Raw genomic sequence first — 20555 nt, forward strand, 5'->3', positions numbered from 1 at the left:
TTTTTCTTTTTTGGCCTCAAGCCTGGACTTTGGGGTTGAAAAGATAGTAAGCTCTGTGAGGGTAATGACTAGGTTTGATTTCTTAACTTTTATCTCGAATGTCTAGCTCAGTGTCTTGCACACAATAAGCTCTCAAAAAATATCCATGGAGAAAGCAAATGAATGATGATGACTGGCTGAACTCTGGATATCTCTCGTGCTGCCTTATTCCCGGGAGACTTCAGTTCTCCCAATGTTAAGGAATGACCCCATTGTTCCCAATCCTCCAAGAAGTTTCCGTCATCTTTTCTCTCTGTACATAGATGAGTTGGAGAAGGGCACCCCACTGGTCTAAGAAGTAAGTGTGAAAAGCGTGTCCACATCCTAAGGGGTATTACTGGAACATTCTATCTAAAGCAAAAGCTGCCTTTGAGCCAGGGCCCAGCAAATTTGTCCTAAGGACACAAGGACGCAGTCTTGTTTCTCACCTGCTTACTGAGCTGGGTTTTTGTACTCTTGTGGTTTTTGGTTTGTTTTTTGTTTGTTTGTTTTTGAATAATAGCCTGCCTGGGCTCAACAACTCATATATGAAAATGCTTGCTTAGCTTTGTCAATGGATTAAAAAAAAAAATCTACATAGTCACTAACAATTTTCATTAACTGTATCTACCCTTGTTTCTATCTGATTTTATGTTTGGCCTCTTCTATTTTCTATCCTCACCCACCACCACCTTCCTCCTAATAAATTTCTAATATCAAATTTCCACAGCTAGGCTTCTTAAAATTTGTTCTATTGCTGTTATTTTAGAAGGTATTCCATTTCTCCAAAAACCACATAAAGTACCTAACTCCTTAGAAGAACTCCTTTTTACGTGCACTGTTACGCTATTTGAAGAACTCCCTTCTTCTGGAACTTCATGAACATCAGCAATCACACTCAATTACTGTTCTCATTATCATACTCTTGTGTCAGGGAGAAGCATGTACTGCCACAACAGAGAAGCAATGTTACTTGTTCCTCATTTATTATATGCGCAGCTGAATAGGTAATGTCTGTATCTGTCTCAAGACTAACCAAGTTAATTTCACGTTTAATTGCAAAATCAGCTCTTTTAGGCAAAACTGTGTCTAGAGGGAGAGCTGAATGTGCTAAGAAATATTCTAAATGTTGAGGAGAAAGGTACAAAGAGAAAGTTTGAAAAGAAACTAGAACAGAAAATATGAAAAATGCTTCTCTGATGGCAGTGCAGGCCAACAGTAAAATCACAAACGACATTGATTCAAGATGGTAATTAATGGATCAGAATGAACATCAGAAAGTAGCTCGTCTGCTCCATGATTGTACAAGTGAAATAAGCCCAATGGAGGGTGACAATGCTAACAGCCACTCTGAGCTAGTAGGAAAGCTGAGACCAGAATCCAAATATCCTAAATCCTGTCAATGCTTATCGTATAACAGTGTCTTTCCAACTGGCTACTCTGATGTCTACACTTAAAATGAGACGGAACTGCGCAGGGCACCACGAAATGATGTAAGTTCTAGCGGAATTAAGAGAAAATTACAGCTCCTAGCTCTATTATTGCCTCCATCACTTACCTTCCTTTAAAAAATTAATCTAAAAATATCACTTATTCTTTCACTAAAGGTTCCTATGTGCTAGACCAGGGCTGGGAGACCTGAGGCCTTAAAGCCACATATGGCCTTCTGGGTCCTTAAGTGTGGCCTTTTGACTGAATCCAAATTTTACAGAACAAATCCTTTCATTTTTATCAATGTATTTTCGTTTATCTTTTATATTTTTATCTTATTTTTAAAATGAATGTATTTAAAATACCAAAGAATAAATGTTTCAACAAAATAACCCTCCCAGATTGACTGGCACAATGAGAACATTCATAAGCCATAAGGGCTGAATTGACGGCTGCTGTGCTCATGATTTAGTTCTAACTTCCCCACCTGACTGGTGCCACTACTACACGAGGCTGGTTGGCAAGAGTTTATGGGGGTCGAGTACACCAGTCTAATATCAGTTTTTGACAACAGTGCACTGTGTTTCTGTTTGAAGTGGAATTTGTGAATAGTTGTACAGCTCAAGAGTATTTTTTAATTGTCTGCTTAACAGCCCATCATGTCAGAGAAGAATGAGAGAACTGCTGAAGGAAGAAAACAGATTTTTTAATGAGGATTGGGAATTGCAATATTATCTTGTTTCTGCTAAAGATAAGATGACTTGCTTGCTTTGTGATACTGCAATATTAACATTAGAGAAATTGAACATTTATCAGCATTATAACACTTATAAGGACCACAAATATTTTAAATTAGAGGGAGGGGCATGAAAGGTTGCATTGCAGAAATTAAAAAATGAAAAGCAAAAAGCAAAGACAATTCATTCAAGCAGCAATAAGATCTGCAAATAATGCCATGGGAGCAACTTATAAAGTAGCTTATATACTTGGGAAAAAAGGGACGCCATTCAGTGATGTAGAAATCGTGCGTGAAAGAATGCATTAAGTTGTAGGATGCTTAGACCCCAATAACATTTCAAAGTACAAACAACTGCCTCTTTCAAGGAGAACCATAACTGAGCCAGCCACAGCATGAATTAGCCTTCAACTTAACAGAACAACTTTGTGAAATACTTCAAAAGGAAAATATATATTATTCAATCGTTTTGGATGAATCAACTGATACTACTGTTTCAGCACAGATTTTATATTAATACTTCATTTGGGTCATAACAGAAGATTTTCTTTGCTACAAAGAGTTACTTGATTTGGGCACTCTTGCAAACCTAACACAGGGAATAGATATCTTCAACAACTTTCAAGTTAAACATGATGAAGCTGAACTCAATGTGGTAAATTTAGTGAGTGTATGTACAGATGATGTACCTTCCCTGACAGGAAAACATGAAGGGTTTATTGCACAGATTAAAAAAAATGTATTAAAACATCCAGATGCTCTCACTTCTTTTCATTGTATCTTGCATCAGCAAAATCTCTGTGCTAAAGATACTATTTTAAGTGACACTTTGCAACAAGTTATAAGTATTGTTAATTATATTTATGCAAACGCAACACAGCATCATCAGTTTCGTAACATGCCAAAGTTGAACCATGAGGTATTCAGTGTGGATTTGCTATATCATTCTAAAGTGCATTGGCTATCACAGGGACAGGTGTTAGTCAAAATTTTATTTCTGTGAGAACAGATAGTTAAATTTTATGAAGAACAGAATCAGCAATGTGAATTACTGAAAGAAGATTTCTATAGGAATGCAGCATTTCTGTGTGAAATGTCAAATCAAAACAACTTGAACATTTCTTTGCAGGGTAAAACTAAGTCTATATATGATATATGGCAAAAAAAAAAAAAAAAATCTAAGCATTTTGGAAAAAAGCTATCTTTTTCCAAAACACTTGTTCAAAAGGAAATTTCAGATGAACATTTTCTGCAGTTAGCAAAGGTCATTTATAAGCAGGATGATATACGTAAATCATATGAAGAATATGAAGCTGTTACAGACCTATTAGCTGGAGAGCACAATGAAAGATTCACTGACATTGAGAATCATGACAAATTAGCATTTCAGCCTCACCTAGTTGATATCACCAAGGCACCTAAAGAACTACAGATAAATTGATCGAGCTCTCAGTAGGTGACATTTTAAAGTCATTGTGTGATGCTAAGAAAGATTGAATTGAAATATAGAAACATGCAGTAGAATACCCACACCTTCAGCGACATGCCCGAAAAATGCTTTAGTGCTTTTCAACCACTTACTGCTGTGAATTTATATTCTCCTACCTAAGCCAAATCAAGATGCCCTTAAGGTCACAAATGACTGATACCCATCTAGAGGACCAACTGAAACTGCGGATCTCCATGCTGCAACTAAATATTCAAATGCTTTCCAACAACAAAGTCATTAAAAAGGCTAGTTAACTTTAAAATTAACAAAGAGTTTTCATTTTCTGAAATTATTAAGTACATAGTAGTTAAACTTTTTTAGAAAATAATGTACATTTTTAAGTATATCTAACTGAAATGTCTTGAATGTGGCCTTATTTGATTACAGCCAAATTAATGTGGACTTCCAACATGAAAAGGTTACCCACCCCTGTGCTAGCCATTGTCTCAGGTCATTCACAGTTAACAAGATGCACAGGGCTCCCGTTCCAATTGATTTTACTTCCTGAAAAGAGAAAACAAACAACAACCAAATAGAGAAATATAGTTTTGAATTCAGACAGGTACCAAAGAAGAAATTAACATGTTGAAGCCAGACAGGAGCTAGGCAGATGAGATTAAGGGTCTACTTTATTAAGAATCGTTGGGGTAGGTCTTTCAAGGGAGGTGACATTTACTTTGATATGTGAAGAATGAGAGGACATCCATCATGGAAAGACCAAAGAAAGCATAATCTAGGCAAAGGGAACAAGGGAAAGAGTGTGTTTGAGAGCTAGACAGCGAGAAAGATGTCGCTGAGTGTGATGACTAAAAAGGACGAGCTCAGGGAGGTAAAAAGAGGCCAGATCATGATGGCCCTTGAAGATCACTAAAAGAAAGTAAGATTTTATTCCGAGGTCAATGGAAAGTCATTAAAAGATCTTTTTATAACTTTGGAAACTTACTCTTTGTGGAGCATGATTGTATTAACAAAAGAACAACAGTGGAAGCAGAAACAATTGCTGTGAACCAGGTCCCATGTGTGGTGGTGGTATTAACCAGGATGGTGGCAGTGCAGGAGAGGAAAGTCCACGGATTTACAGCTTCAAGATAAATTTTATCTGGGTTCAGGGGCTCACAGCTGTAATCCCGGCTACTCAGGAGGCTGAGATGGGAAGATTGCTTGAAGCCAGGAGTTTGAGACCACCCTGGGCAACATAGCAAGAACCCATCTCTACAAAAAATGTAAAAATCAGCCAAGAGGGCATGGTGGTGTGCGCCTGTAGTCCCAGCTCCTCAGGGAGGGCTGAGGCACAGGATTTTGAAGCTGCAGTGAGCTATGATCAAGCTACTGCATTCCATCCTGGGTCAGAGAGTAAGACCCTGTCTCAATTAAAAAAAAAAAAAAGAAAGAAACAAGTCAAGTTTTTCAAGAAGGAACAAATGATCAACCATGATGTTAAGTGAAAGGTAGAGTTGAACGAGAACAGAAATGTATCCACTGACTTTGAGATATCACAGCATGGTTGGTGTCAACAAAAGCAATTTCACTACAGTATAAAAAAGCCATACAGTGTGGAACGGTTAAGAGTTATTTTTACGTGTTTGTGTATCACTCCAAACCTATCCTGCATATAATTACACTCACATACATACAGGTCTTTTGTTTCCACATCTACTCTCTTCATATATTGCTTTTTTTAACTTGATGTATTATTTTGGAGATCTTTCCTTACCCATACATATACATTTATAACATTACTATTTTGTTATAAGGATTTAACTTACACTTTTGATCTCTTCTTACATGCAAAAGTCATGACACTGCATTATAGCATGTACTTCTCTAAGTCTATGCATGAACAATGATGAGTCTTCAGTTGGGGGAGAATTGACAGATAGAGCTCACCCTACATGGATCGAAGTGGAAACTAAAATCCAAAGATTTTTTTTCTACTGCATGATATTGCCTTCTTTTGTATTTTAAGAAGTGATCGACATTTGGGAGAGCTCAGCACAGAAACAAAATGTGCAAGCACTTAATTAACAAATAACGTCTTTTCAATGGTGATGTTTTAATTGGATTTCTTATTGACTCTTGTATTCATTAAAATAAATACATGAATCAGTATGATTTCTCTTCAAAGCCAGACAATTAAATTGGCTTTGGGTTTTTTTTGTTGTTGATGCTGATTTTTGTTTGTTTGCTGTTTCCACTTATTCTTTAGGTTTGCCTACTTATTTTATCCTAACTTGCTCAAGATTTCAACAGAAACCATGGGTTCAAAAGTCCCTTCTTAATAACAATCTAGAAATTCAGAATGCTGTCATTACTCTACATTTTCTAAATCCAACACCTACTTTTTTAGAATCTGACACATTAGAAATACAACATCAACTAAGAAAATAACAAATATTTTACAGTTATTACCTTTCCTTCAAGTGGCTAAAGATATTATGCAAAATCCATAACCGGCCTCCCCTCATCATACCCACTTCCAATTTTCTTGGCCATCACTTTTATCTCCCATTTGTTCTTTTCTTTGACTTATCCTGCTTCCTTGAACATGTCTGTAAAGACTTCCCTCCAGGACAGTCAAAGGTGTCAGTGGAAAACTGAGGCTAGCACCAGAGAAGTAGAATGGGCTCTCCACCTTCTGCCTCCACCACTGGCAGCCTTTGCTTCACAACGTGAAAGAACCAAGCCTGTTAAGTTTATGCCAAAATGTGCATCCACGTGAGGGTCAGACCAAAGCAAAATCATGAAAGTCCTGAGATCCATCTTTCATGCCTTCCTCCCCTTCTTCCAACACAGCCAACCTGAGAGGTGTACAAACTGGGATGCCCCTCGGATGTGTCTTCTTTGGCCCACAGAAATATTTTGAAGTTTTTGAATTCATTGCCAACATTTAAAATCGAAAAATGGTATGTAAAAATTGAGACTTGCAGTTATTTTGAATTGGCAATACTGAGCCAGTTCACCAACCTGAGGGCCACCGGCTGCAGTGAGGGCGCTACACCTTGTGACTTTATATCTGGCCCATCTCACTCTCTCTCAGTACCTGCACTTCCACTATAGGCATGTGAGTTTATGACCTTTCCAAGTGAAGTACTGCCAAGTGCTCTCTAATAAGGATTTGGCAGCCTTGCCAAAGTAGCTGAGAAACTTTTTTATTTTTTCATTTATTGCTATCTACAAGGGATTTGGGCTTTGACCTAAACTTTCCCATCGGATATCCCAGTGATATTCAATCTGCTCCTCTGGTTCCTGATTGTCCAAACACCTAGGGGGCCTGGAAACAAGAGAGAAGGACAGGGAGGTGCGGCACACACTGGACCCGGCACCCACATCCCTCCTCAGGTCTCTCCCACACATCTCGCCATCCTGTCACCATAAATGTGCCAAATGTTGCAAACTTATGGCTGAAATGCTTCTCCTGGGAACAGATGCATTCTACTGGGATTTTCAAAGACTTAGAAATGCTATTAAATGCCAAAGACAGGGATCTGCTATAGAGATCGCATCTCATAGCTGGTGAAAATGTGGTAAAGAAGGTAGCCTGGAACACGAGAGCTCCCCAAAGTCCCTCCTAACCACCACATCTGTATGCTCTCTGCTCGCCATCGGATCCAAGCCCACAATGCTTCCAGAAGGATACATGGCATTCGCAAGATGTGTGCTAACCACTTTCATTCACCGGTGAGATGCAGAGAGGCTAATGTGAAATGACCACGGTGGGGACATATCCTAAGCAAGAACATGAAGCCTCAGGCACCTGTCCTAGAGGACACAGACACTCTCATTGTGCAGAAACATAAGGCCAAAGCCACAGACCTCAACCCGCCCGGGATCATCCTACGCAGCTGGATGAGCACAAACCCAGGAGGGTTACCTTATACTTAGAAAACTGCACTTCACAAAAGAAAGTCGAATCATTAAGTCATGATCACATTTAAAACTGAAGAGCAGAACATTAACCTGCCAAAGAAAACACACAGGGGCACCAGCTGGAAGGAGGGCAGGCTGGAGAGAGGCAACGCAGCAGTGGCCCGCACAGGAAGCACGTGAACTCTGGGTGCAACCAATTTTAAAGCTGCACCAGACTGAATGGAATATGATTTGTGAAAAGGCATGGCCACAGCTTATGCATGTGAGTCAGATAAGATTGACCTCAGACACTTTTGAGTCCTTATTTCTAATGAAATAAGGTTTCCTTACCTCCCAAGTTCCCCTAGGAGATCAGCTCTATGTAAACTGCTTATACAGCCTCCAAGTTTAGAAAATAGATGGCCAATGTGCTGGTTGCCTCCATGGATCAATTACAGATCAATTAGCAGTGAAGATAAAATGATGCTCAAATTATAAAGCCAGTCCATAGGGAAATGGGATTTGCCGGATAAGAAGTGAATACGCATAACTTTTCCATCATGTTGGTGAAGTGCTCCTGTACTCCAGTTTCTCGTCACACCTATTTTACTCTTGTGGCAAAAACAGAAACTCCAGGCACCTGAAAATCAAATCCTGGGCACAACAGGCCACAGCCTGAGTCAGTAAGAAACTTGAACTTACTTTTCTTTCACAGGTCTGATTTCATCTGATCCTGCTAACCACCTCCAATCACTTCATTTCTCCCTTCCCGTCCTTTTCCTACAGCCCTTTATCACTGTACAATGCTTGAATGCTCTGCTTTCAGTTCTCTTCAGAGGAAATGGCTTATGGATAAATGTAACAAATGGGCAATATCTCTGGGAGCTAAAGCCTTGAACTTAATTCTGGGCCACGTTTATAAAGAGACAATTGCTTCTCCAGGAGAATGAGCAAAGAGCTTCAAATATTTAAAGAACTATTATGTAGAAGTCAATTTACATATTATGGAGAAGTTGTATGTAATTCTGGAAGGCAAAAGTAGACTCAATGGGTAGAAGTTACAGGCAAGCAGATTACGTAAATAACAAGTTAAGTCTCTGCAAATATATAAATGTTTGCCTTGTCAAGTAGTGAACTCCTGTCACTAGACACATTCAAACGGGTCTGACAAAATTCCTTCTAGGAATATTATGGAGGGTATACAGCATTGGAGAGCAAGGTGATAAGACTAAGTCAACTCTAATTCTAAGGAGTCTGTGACTCCACAATAGACAATATTAAGGAAAGGTTTTTCCATAGACGAGAAACACATCCGTACACACCCATGCGATGGGACGGACTGACTGGGGATGACTTAGGAAGAAACAAGATGGGAGAGGAGCCCATCCGTGACCCACAGCAGGGGGCGACTTTTCCTAGGTTTGGACAAAAACCGACTTCTAATAGATTTGAAAATAGAGAAAGGATTGGAAAAGATAAAAGACCGACAGGCCAGAACCTTCAAGACAAATCTAATAGGAAAAAGAGGGCACTGTGCTTAGTAAATTACGCATGGGTAGGGCATGGGTGCCTGACTTAATGGCAGTTTATATTTTTTATTTTTAAAAAGTCAAATATGCCCTACTCTAATAGGGAATTTAGCATTTTAGTTTTCTGTTTCTGGGTAGGGAAAATGAAAGAAAATGATCTTTCCTGCAGCCCCCTCATACGCCCCCCCCTAGCCCCATGTCTGCATGGGCAGCTACAGACCACCTAAAGAGCTTCCATCCTGGGTTCTCCTACAGATAACACCCTCCTTGACCAAAACATCTGTGCCTGGCAAAAATTTATAAACAAATTAATAAAACGCTTTGAGAAAGTGAACTCAGACTACTGTTCCTGAAATTGAGCTTAGGTCTCTTGGAAGAAGGTTGGTCAGTCAAAAAGACAGACGTAAACAAGGATGGAAGACTTATTGGCCAGACTGTGATAAAATGTACCAGCATTTTCTGCAAAACTGTGTTATTACTGTACTAGTGATGCCATATTAGAAGTCTGTGAATCCCTGTCATTTAAAAAGTTAATCGTAACATAATGTTAACGTACGGGAGTCAAAGCTATTCTTGTTTTCCAGGCTCTTGTGTCCCAACTGACCTCAGCATTTTCTTAGCACCAAGAGGGCTGTTCTTATAATTTTGCTACTTTTGTACTTCCTTCTTTGGAGCCCTCTAAGTAAAAACAAACGGAGGGGGGAAAAGGAGCCTTGCAATTTACTATAGCAAGTAAAAGCTAAGATCTCATTCATATGTGTTTTCCCTGCAATTCACTCGTATGTTTTCCCTTTCTTGAGAAGGCGGTGATCAAAAATAACTTTAAGATCGCATCATCAATGTTTTTCACAAAGCCATTTCACATGCTCCAAACCCACCTGTGTGCCTCTGGCACACAAATCGTCCACCCTACACACATCCATGATCAAAGCAAAGGAGACCTGCTTAAGAAAGCAAGTAACACCAACACTTGCCTTCTACTCCCAATGAGGTCAGCTAGGAGTGAAAAATATAAAATGAGCTCATAGAAATTTAAATAATCTCTAAGTATCTCCCCACAAAACACTTATTAATGATGAAGGTGAAAATGCAGGCATAACTTGTTTTATCATGCTTCAATTTATGCACTTTGCAGATCTTGTGCTTTTTACAAATTGAAGGTTTGGGGCAACCCTGTGTCAAACGAGCCTGTCAGTGCCATTTTTCCAACAGCATGTGCCCACTTTGTGTCTCTGTGTCACATTTTGGTAATTCTTACAATATTTCAAACTTTTTCATTATTTTTATATCTGTTACGGTGATCTGTGATCAGTGATCTTTGATGTTATAATTGTAATTGTTTTGGGGGTACAACAAACCACACCCCCATAAGACAGCGAACTGGATCAATAAATGTGCATGATCTGACTGCTCCACCAACCGGCTGTTTCCTTGTCTCTCTCCCTCTCCCTCAGGCCTCCCTATTTCCTGAGACACAATGATATTGAAACTACGCCAAATTCATAACCTTACAATGACCTGTAAGCGTTCAAGTGAAAGGAAGAGTCGCACATCTCTCACTTTAAATCAAAAGCTAGAAATGATTAAGCTTGCGAGGAAGGCATGTTGAAAGCCAAGATAAGCCAAAAGCTAGACATCTTGTGCCAAACAATTAGCTGAGTTGTGAATTCAAAGGAAAAGTTCTTGAGAAAATTAAAAGTGATACTCCAGTGAACACATGAGTGACAGGAAAGAGAAGCAGCCTTATTGCTGATAGGAAGATAGTTTTAGTGGTCTAGATAGAAGATCCACCCAGCCACAACATTCCCTTAAACGAAAGTCTAATCCAGAGCAAGGCCCTCACTTCCGTGATATAAAGGCTGGGTGAGGTGAGGAAGCTACAGAAGAAAACTTTGAAGCTAGCAGAGGTTGGTTCATGAGGTTTAAGGGAAGAAGCCATCCCCATAACACAAAAATGCAAGTTGAAGCAGCAAGAGCTGATGCAGAAGCTGCAGCAAATTATCCAGAAGATCTAGCTAAGATCATCAATGGAGGTAGAAACACCAAACAACAGATTTTCAATGTAGATGAAACAGACTTCAGTTGAAAGAAGATGCCATCTAGGACTTTCACAGCTAGAGAGGAGAAGTCCATGCCTTGCTTCAAAGTGTAAAAGGACAAGCTGACTCTTGTTATGGGCTAATGTAGCTGGGGACTTCAAGTTGAAGCCAATGCTATTATAATTTACCATTCTGAAAGTCCTAGGACCTTCAAGAATTATGCTAAATCTACTCTGCCTGTGCTCTACAAATAAAACAACAAAGCCTGAATGACAGCACATCTGTTTACAGCTTGGTTTACTGATTAAGTCCACTGTAGAGATCTAATCCTCAAAAAAAAAAGAAAAAAAAGATTCCTTTAAAAATATTATTGCTTATTGACAGTGCACCTTGTCACCCAAGAGCTCTGATGGAAATGTATGAAGAGATTGTTTTCGTGCCTACTAACCCAACATCATTCTACAGCCCATGGATCAAGAAGTAATTCTGACTTTCAAGTTGTATTACGTAAGAAATATATTTTGTAAGGCTATAGCTGCCATAGATAGTGATTCTTCCGATGAATCTGAGCAAAGTAAATAGAAAACCTTCTGGAAAGGAATCACCATTCTAGATGCCATTAAGAAAACTTGTAACTGATGGGAGAAGGTCAAAATCACAACTGTAACAGGAGTTTGGAAGAAATTGAGTTCAACCCTCTTGGATGACTTTGAGGGGTTTAAGATTTCAGTGAAGGAGGCAACTGAAGATGCACTGGAAATAGCAAGAGAACTAGAATTAGAAGTAGAGCCTGAAGATGGGACTAAATTGCTACAATATCATGGTAACACCTGAACAGATTAGGAGTTATTTCTTATGGATGAACAAAGAGAGTGGTTTCTTGAGATGGAATCTACTGCTGGTGAAGATGCTGTGAACACTGCTGAAATGCCAACAAAGGATTTAGAATATTACATTAACTTAGCTGATAAAGCGGTGGCAGGGTGTGAGAGAATTGAGAGAATTTTGAAAGAAATTCTACTGTGGTTAAAATGCTATCAAATAGCATCACAAGCTACAGAGAAATCTTTCCTGAAAAGAAGAGTCAATTGATGTGGCAAAACTTTACTGTTGTTATATTTAAGAAATTGCCACAGCCCTACCAACCTGATAAGTCAGCAACCATCAACATCGAACCACGGCCCCCTACCTGCAAAAAGATTATGACTTGCTGAAGGTTAGTATGATCATTAGCATTTTTTTAGCAATAAAGTATTTTTTAATTATGGTAAGTACATTATTTTTTAGACATAATGCTATTGCACACTTAATAAACTACAGTATAGTGTAAACATTACTTTTACATGCATTGGAAAATCAAAATGATTGTGTGATTCACTTATTGCTATATTAGTGTTATTGCAGTGGTCTAGAACTGAACCCATTAAGATCTCTGAAATATGCCCGTAGTATTTTTAAAGCAGAGAAACCTGGCAGACACCATCTTAACTATGTGATCAAGGTTAACACCATCAGTAATGAAAAAGCAATACTATGTACCTCCCAGTCTGATGCACTGGGAAGAACACATTGTTTCTCTGGTTTCTTTTGCCAAAGCTGATCTTGCTAAACCTGAACCTAGTCATGAGGAAAGAAATAAGCCAAACTTGAGAAACCGTCTACAAAATAACTGGCCTGTACTCTTCAAAAAATTTCTAGCTCATAAGAGAAAAAAGAGAAAAGAAAGCTGAAGGAATGTGACAGAGTAAAGAGAGCTTAGGAAACAGGACACCTACATGTAATCCTAGCCCCAAAACAGACAATTGAAAAATCTGGATTAAGTCTGCAGACTAGATAATATTGAATCAATGTTAATATCTAGATTTTTATTATTTTCTTTATGGTTATGAACTTATTTTTAATAAATATTTTGGGTTTTTTTCCTATTCTTTTACCATCTTCTTTGTCAGGCACTTATTTTTAGTAAATACACGGTGAAGAATTTAGAGTTGAAGGAGCAACATGTCTGTTGTTTGCTCCAAATGTTCAGTAAAAAACTTACATACAAACATGTCTATACATACACATGCATGTGTGTATGTGTGTGTGTGGACAGAACAGAGAAAGAGAGTGAACGATCAAGGGTGATCAAATGTAACACATTAACATGTAGGGAATCTGAGAAGAATATATAGGAATTCTTTGTAACATTTTTGCAACTTCTGCATAAATAAAAAGTTTCTTAAAATTAAAAAGAAAAAACAACCTAGGTAAGCCTAAGCTTTTTGAAGAGGAAAATGGAAAAGAAGGAAGGCTGGAGCAGACTCCCAAGTCCTTTGCCTCCCCTGTTCCCCACTGTGAGAAGCACTGCAATGTCTGGGGCTTCCCTGACAGCTACTGTGGGAGACCCCACGAGTCAGCTCCCTTAGGCACCACTGTATCTCCAAAGCCCAGAGCCTAACACAGGGCCTTCCAGAAGACAGGGGCTCAAGAAATGGCAATGAATGAATGAACTGTAAGAAATATCTGAAAGAAACTGGGCAAACTCTAGTTGGTGGTGCTCCCTCTTGCAAAGCTGGTAGAATTGCAGTCCTCCTGTGCAAATGCTGCATGGGAATGACTGGCAGAAGGCACTGGAATGGCGAGTGAGGTATGGCCCTTACTCCAAGGGATTCATTTATTGAGGAGGAAGGGGAGGGGGCATGTACCCTTGGGATGACCTGAAATGGCTCTGATCCTCTGAACTGGATGTGATTCCAGGTACTACTGAGCGTCCCAGCATCCAAGGTCTCTGTTGGATCAAGCAGAAGCCACTTGATGCGCTAAGATAAGAAGAATGAAGACCAAGATGCCCCAAGATAACAGTAAGGATTGAAACAGCTCCATATTCAGTAAATCCTTCATCATGAAAACAATTCCCCATTACATTCTGCTATTACTTCCCAAACCAACTAATGCTGTTTTATCCAATTCACATTGACTTTGCACATGAGGTCTAAAATTGGATTTGTTTTAATTACCAAAGCTCAAAAAAGCATCGAAAACATTGTTTAACACATTAACTACCACATGAGTTGTATTTAACTCACACTAGTTTTGAGCCCAGGCCCTCAGGGAGCATATGCAACTCACACGTCTCTTTACCTTGGGAGCTGCATGAACTAGTTTTCAAGTTGCATATAACTCATGCCCAGGAAACAATAACACATCTTTCATTAAATTAAAAAGGATCATTATGTTTTTGAAGTTTTTATTCTATTTTTGTAATAAAACACCATGGCCCCAAGGAAAAGTTTTTTTCCTAGTGTGGCAGTCAGTGTGTTAACAGATGAAATACGTGACTGTGACTTTGCTTTGAAAATGTAGGTAATTCAGGAATGTCCCAACAGAGTGCTTTTCCAGAAAAATTCAATTCAGAATAGAGACAAAGGAAAAAAAATGCAATCCACAGGCCACTGAAGTATTAGATGTTTCTATAACCGACAGAAAATTGGGACCTAGAAGAAATGTACTTGTTCTAACCACCGAGATACAACTTCACAATCATGAACACTGTGTCATAATATTCCAGAAAGAAATTAAACAAGGTAAACCGCAGCACATAACAGAGGTCAAGACTCCAAATTGCAAACCTCATTTGCATATTAATTCAAATAGGGGCCCTTTTGCTTTATAAATAAGAATACAATTTTCAAGGAATCTCTAGCTGAAATTGTTATGCTCGCTGGTAGGGACTTGTTTACCAACTTATTCAAAAATGAGTTCTTATGGCAAACCCAAATCATAATGGGGAAAAAAAAGCAAAATGCCCTAATCAATCAGTAATACACAGTGAGCCTACGGAGGAACTCAGGCAAGTTGATACAGCTGCCCTCTCTTCCTCTTTACTTGGCACATCCAGGAGGCCAATTAGTTCTCCACCAGAAGTCTGTTTCTTCCTCCAACTTAATTAACAAGGGCAGATATTTACCTTGACCTCAGAGTCTTAGTTGTCTGCTATTAGTTTGTTCCAAATACCCCTCTCCTTCCCATATCCCATTTCAAAGCTGCCCCACCTAGGCGTATCAGGAGAAGCTAGGCATATCATACTTCCTTCTAGTCTCTCCCAAGGGTATGTTATCTGTACAACTCAAAGACTTGATGGAAGAAAGGTATCTGACCAGGCCCCAGGGGCAGGAGCCACGTTCTACCCCTACTGTGTTCAGTGTCCGTCCTGTTCCAGACCCAGTCTAGTCCTTGGGCTGTTAGAGATGTGGCTCTCTCAATGCCAGGTAAAATCTGGAGGATTCATGGTAACCTGAGGCCTGTCCTAAGGGTTCTAGAAGAAACCCCTTCTTTTATGAGGCTCACAGACCGTCAGATCTACATGCAAACAGGTAGACAGCGCGGTATTCTTAATACTTCAATCATTCTCTATCTATGTCTATCTCGCCCATCCCCATGCCCTCTCATTTCTCCATGAGAACCCAAATCTATGGATGCCCCTGGATTGTTCTACAACTGGGATGATACTAGCACATCAGTAAAACTCTAAAGACGAAGCACAGACACTGGACCAAAGGATATTATTACAGCTCTAGAAATTTGAGCCTTCATGCCGGTCATCAGCTGCTAATGTATTATCGCCCATGAAAAATGCAAAAGCTTTGCCTCTTGGTCCCCACCCAACTGGTTCTTCTTACCTTTGGTTCCATTGAAATGAAACTGTGGGTTCCTCTACTGGAGAGAACTGACCTTTTAATTGTCCTGCTATGGTAGAAGTGGTAGTAGTCCTTCAGGGCCCCTATCTGCAAAGGCAGGGTAGGAGGGAAAGAACAAAAGAAAGGCATTAATGTAGGAACTGGTCTTCTGTTTTCCTGTTTGTCATTAAAATAAGAACACAAAACAAAAAAGGTCCATAAATTATGCAGTTGCTGGCTGGGCTTAAATGTTACCTGAACCTTGGTGATCACTTTTCAAAAGAAGGACATGTGATATGAAACGGAGTGTCCTTGAGGCAGTGACTGCAGAACTAAAGATTATAATAGGGCAGCTTAGCCTCTCCATATCTCCCTTTTAATGTTTAATTTATATGCAGCATTTTAAGTAATTCTATATCAATCTATATCCAAATGTGGGAAAGAGGGGGAAAAATCAAATAGCTATCTAGTTATAAAAACACATTGCATTTTTGTTTGCTCCAAGAAATGTACAATGAAGGACCTTGTTAGATTATTTATATACTTAATTTGAAATGTCTTCAGCAGTTGATCATTCACAAAGATAACACCACTTAGTTTGTGTCCTGACTTCCGTGGACAGTATAAATACATAGCTCATATTCATTTATTACAAAACTGAAAATGAAATGGCACTTTCTAAAAGATCATGCATCCTACCTATCAACTAAGTTTCCTGTGTAAAAATGGTTCAATCCATTTTATCTTATTCATTTCTTTAACATTTTATTCTTCTCGTTTATGTATCCCTTACCTTAGTTAAAAACAGGTCAGTTTAAGTACTGCTCTGAAAATAAGTCCCTGTCCACGTTGAAAAAACAAACTAACAAAATCCCAAACAACCATTATTTTTTCAGCCAATTATAAAATGTGGATCACAGATTGGAAATTGAACTATACAACGAAGACAGGAGAGCTTGGTTCTAATTCCAAAGGACACTCCCGGAGCTAAATAGCATATACTTACTAAGCCTCCATTTCCTTTTCTATTAAATTGGACTTGGGGCTAGTTAATTTCTAAGACCACTGAGGGGCTCAAATTCCATTCTTTGACACTGATATTTTACTTGCTTTGGGCAAACACATGAAGTGGCTATTTCTCCAAAACACCCATGGCTCTGCCCTAAAAGAATGACCGTGATCTGGAAGTTTTCCAATTGGGACAATTCAAAAATTGGACTTTCCTAATTAAAAAAATAAAAAAGAAGGAAAAAAGTCATTGGCCCAGGTTAATATTTCCAGAAAAAAGGTTTATTTTTCATTCTCTTCTTTTCATCACATTCTCAACCATCAACCCACTCAATTTCTGTGCCAATTAGAAATCATCTCCTCACTGGGACTTTATGCTATCATTGAATGTCTCGTCATTACGAATTGGAAGCAAGTCTGAAGTCTCCCATTTCTGATTCAAGTGGAAACTGCCCTGACCTACACGGAAAAGATCCTGGACTCCGAAAACAAGAAGGAACGAGGGCGGGGAGATCCCCGCTGAAGCCGCCTCTCATCTCCACGACCCTGTCTATGAAGCAGCAGCAAACAATGAGGAAGAGGATACAGGTGCCAGCCCCAGCCTCCAACGGTGTTTCAAGGAGGGATTTACAGAACAATTTTAAGATTCCAGAGGACTAAGGTTTAGAATTCAGGAGTGGCTGCGTAATCCTTTACAAAGAAAATCTTAAAATCCCGAGAAGCTTAGGGTTTTTCTTCTCACGTAATTTTTGTCAAGAGTGTTTCTTGGTAAATACAGTAGTTCTCGTGGAAAGGAACGCAGAATCTCTGAGGAAGAAGCTCACAGAACGACCAACACGGTTACTTCTGGTCTTCTCACGGGCATTTGCACTGCCCGCCCCCACCACAATCTGTTTTCAACACAGTAGCTTGAATGACGCCTACAAAATGCAAATCTGGCTGTTTTATGTCACACCCCTGCCTAAAATCCTTCAGTGACTTCCCTTTGCTCTTAAAATAAATAGTATTAGTTAACATTTAATACTATTTCATACTATAGTTTTGAAAAGTACATCAGAATAATATCATATTAAACATTTACACCATGCCAGGAACTATTCTATAAGCTTGACCTAACTCATGGACTGAAGACATTATCCTCTTCTGACCTACCGGCCTGCGTGACCTGGCCTGGCCACCTTCTCTGGCCTCACTTCAAATCACACTCGTCCTCATTCTCTGGACTCCGGCCATGCTGGCTCTTTAGTTCCTTGACTGTGTCCTACTTGCTGCTCCTTCTACCTGCAGCACCCTCCTCTGCCTCCACCTGGACTCCTCTTCCTCATTCTTTCTCTCATCTCATGGAGGAAGTCTTCTGAAACTCCCCAGATGAGGTCAACTTCATTAACTATATCATCTCATAGACCCATAAGAATATGTACCTGGAGTTACACCTTGATTAGTACAATGACTGGTTTAATGTCTGTGTCCCCACCTGCCTGTTGTTCCATGGAAGCAGGAACACATCCATTTTGCTCACCATTTTATTTCCCAACTCCGTGCCCAACATGGCACGACACAGAATAAGGTCTCAGAAAAGACTGCTGAGTGAACCGTCTAAAAATCAGAATTCTTGAATACTAAAGTCACATACGGTACAGCTACACGTAGTTAAAATTTTTCGAGTTATAACTACCAAAGAACTATCAAAGTAAGGCTAATTTCAGCAACAATAGTTTAATTCTACCTTAAGTACCAGCTCTGCCAAGGTTATGGTTCTGAAGGTTATGGGTTAAGACATCTTTACACTTCTTTTTGTTTTGGTTGCAAGACAACGGCTAAGAAGTAGCGTGCATTAGCTCAATTGTTCTGCTTCATCCAAACAAAATAATCTATCACCTTCTAGGAAAAAGAAAAATATATATATACATTTAAAAGCATGTTAATATGTCTTATCTATTAATATGCATATTCCTTATTGGCAAGAATTGTGTCTTTTATATTCTTTCAACAGCACCAAGCATGCTGAGGGCATTTAATAAACATTAAGAAGAAAAATGTCACAACATGTTGGGAGTTATTCAAAAGACAGACAGTGTAAGAAAACAGAGCAGTAATATTATCTATAAGCAGACATTCCATCTAGCTTCTCTGGGTTAATGTAAAACAAAAGATGACTGTGTTTATGTTATGCAATAGCAACAAGGGCTAAAACAAGGAACGATATACAACTAACACAGGGACATCTTATAAATAAATCAGGAACAATAGGAGTATATGAAGTATAAAATCAATAGCAAATAGCTCAAAGCCCAGCCTTTTCCTTAACACTACATAAAGGAAAGAGAATAATTTCCTCCCGCTTGGCCCTCATAAGCTCTTCTGTGCAATCACACAAAAACACTCTTCCCTGCCTAGCAACACAACTCTACGTACAACACTAAGTCAATGAATTTCATCTTGTGTTCATGATTCTGTCAAGATTTTTGTGCTTTTTCTTCCTTACTGGTAACCCCTTACCCTTGCACCCAGCACCCAGAATTTTCCTATCGCTATCCTTTCTCAAACTAAAGTTTGTTCTTAGGAAAGTCTTTTGTAAAGTATTTTATACTAAGGTGTAAATGACTGGTAAGACTCTATGCTTCAATTCTTTCAGGGATAACTGCATTAGATTAGAAAATTAAAATTTGAGCTATAAATGTGTCCATAGTGCTTGTAATTTCAAAAAACAATCTTTGGAGTTGTTTATTTTTTTCCTAGCAGCAGGAGGGAACCTTCCCAATGTCCCTTAATTCTCATATCACAAGTGAACTATTGACTTTTGAGCAGAGGGCTGGGGTCCACACTTTACATTGGCTTTGCCCCTGAGGAGGAGCTGTGTGGCCTTTCAGAATTTATTCACCACTAACAGTTTCACCTGAGCTTACCGACAAAACCCTCACCAGTCTAATGACTCCCTGCATATAGTCTGTAGCTTCCTTACACATACACTTCTCTAGGGTGACCAGCCTACACCCTACAAAGGGTTTGGCCAAGACTGAGGCATTTCCTGAGACACAAGATTTTTCAGTGCAGAAACTGGGACAGTCCTAGGCAAACTAGGACAGTTGGTCACCTAGTTATGGAGTGCCAAGGTCACAAGCACTACAGTCACCTTGATGAATCTGTCAGTTCTCTCGGGCTGTTTGTCTGCCATGTTTTCCCTACTGCCCTCCCCAGTTTATAGATTTCTCCAAATTCCGCACTTTTTTTGAAAAGTTATTTACCTCTATTCTACAAACATGTTAACCAAAAGCAATAGGAAAAATATGAAAGGACATTTCACAAAAGAAGATATACAAATAGCCAATAAGCACATAAAAAGATGCTCAAATGCAATGCAAATTAAAATCATAATAGAAATGCACACACACTAGAATGGCTAAAATTAACAAGACTGACAACACCAAGTTTTAATGAGATTGAAAAGCATAGGAACTCTCATACAGTGCTATGGTTCAACGGCTTTGGAAAAACGTTTGGCAATTTCTGATAAAACATACACCCTCCTCATTATCTACACATTTCACTTCCAGGTATTTACCCAAAAGAAATGAAAACATTATTTTCAAACAAAACTCACATCCAAATGTTCATAGAATTTTCTTAATAATAGCCCCAAGCTGAAAACAACGCAATTGTCCATCAATAGGTGAATGAACAAATAGATTATGGTATATCCATATAATAGAATGCTACCCAGCAATAAAAAGCAATTAAAAGGAACAGACTATTGATGTATGCAACAACGTGAATGAATTTCAAAATATCATGCTGACACAA

General features: G+C 39.0%; 1 protein-coding gene across 4 annotated transcripts in view; it reads right to left on the reverse strand.

The window, feature by feature from the left end:
- Nucleotides 1-20555, reverse strand: part of PCSK5 (proprotein convertase subtilisin/kexin type 5) — a 413377-nt gene that overhangs the window by 361485 nt on the left and 31337 nt on the right. For all 4 annotated transcript variants that reach the window (XM_069476379.1, XM_069476378.1, XM_069476377.1 and 1 more), the window contains exon 2: nt 15750-15854. In XM_069476379.1, coding sequence (XP_069332480.1) covers nt 15750-15854 — 105 coding nt within the window. The remainder of the gene's footprint in view (nt 1-15749; nt 15855-20555) is intronic.

The sequence above is a fragment of the Eulemur rufifrons genome, chromosome 7 (assembly GCF_041146395.1).
Source record: "Eulemur rufifrons isolate Redbay chromosome 7, OSU_ERuf_1, whole genome shotgun sequence".
Classification (NCBI taxonomy): domain Eukaryota; kingdom Metazoa; phylum Chordata; class Mammalia; order Primates; family Lemuridae; genus Eulemur; species Eulemur rufifrons.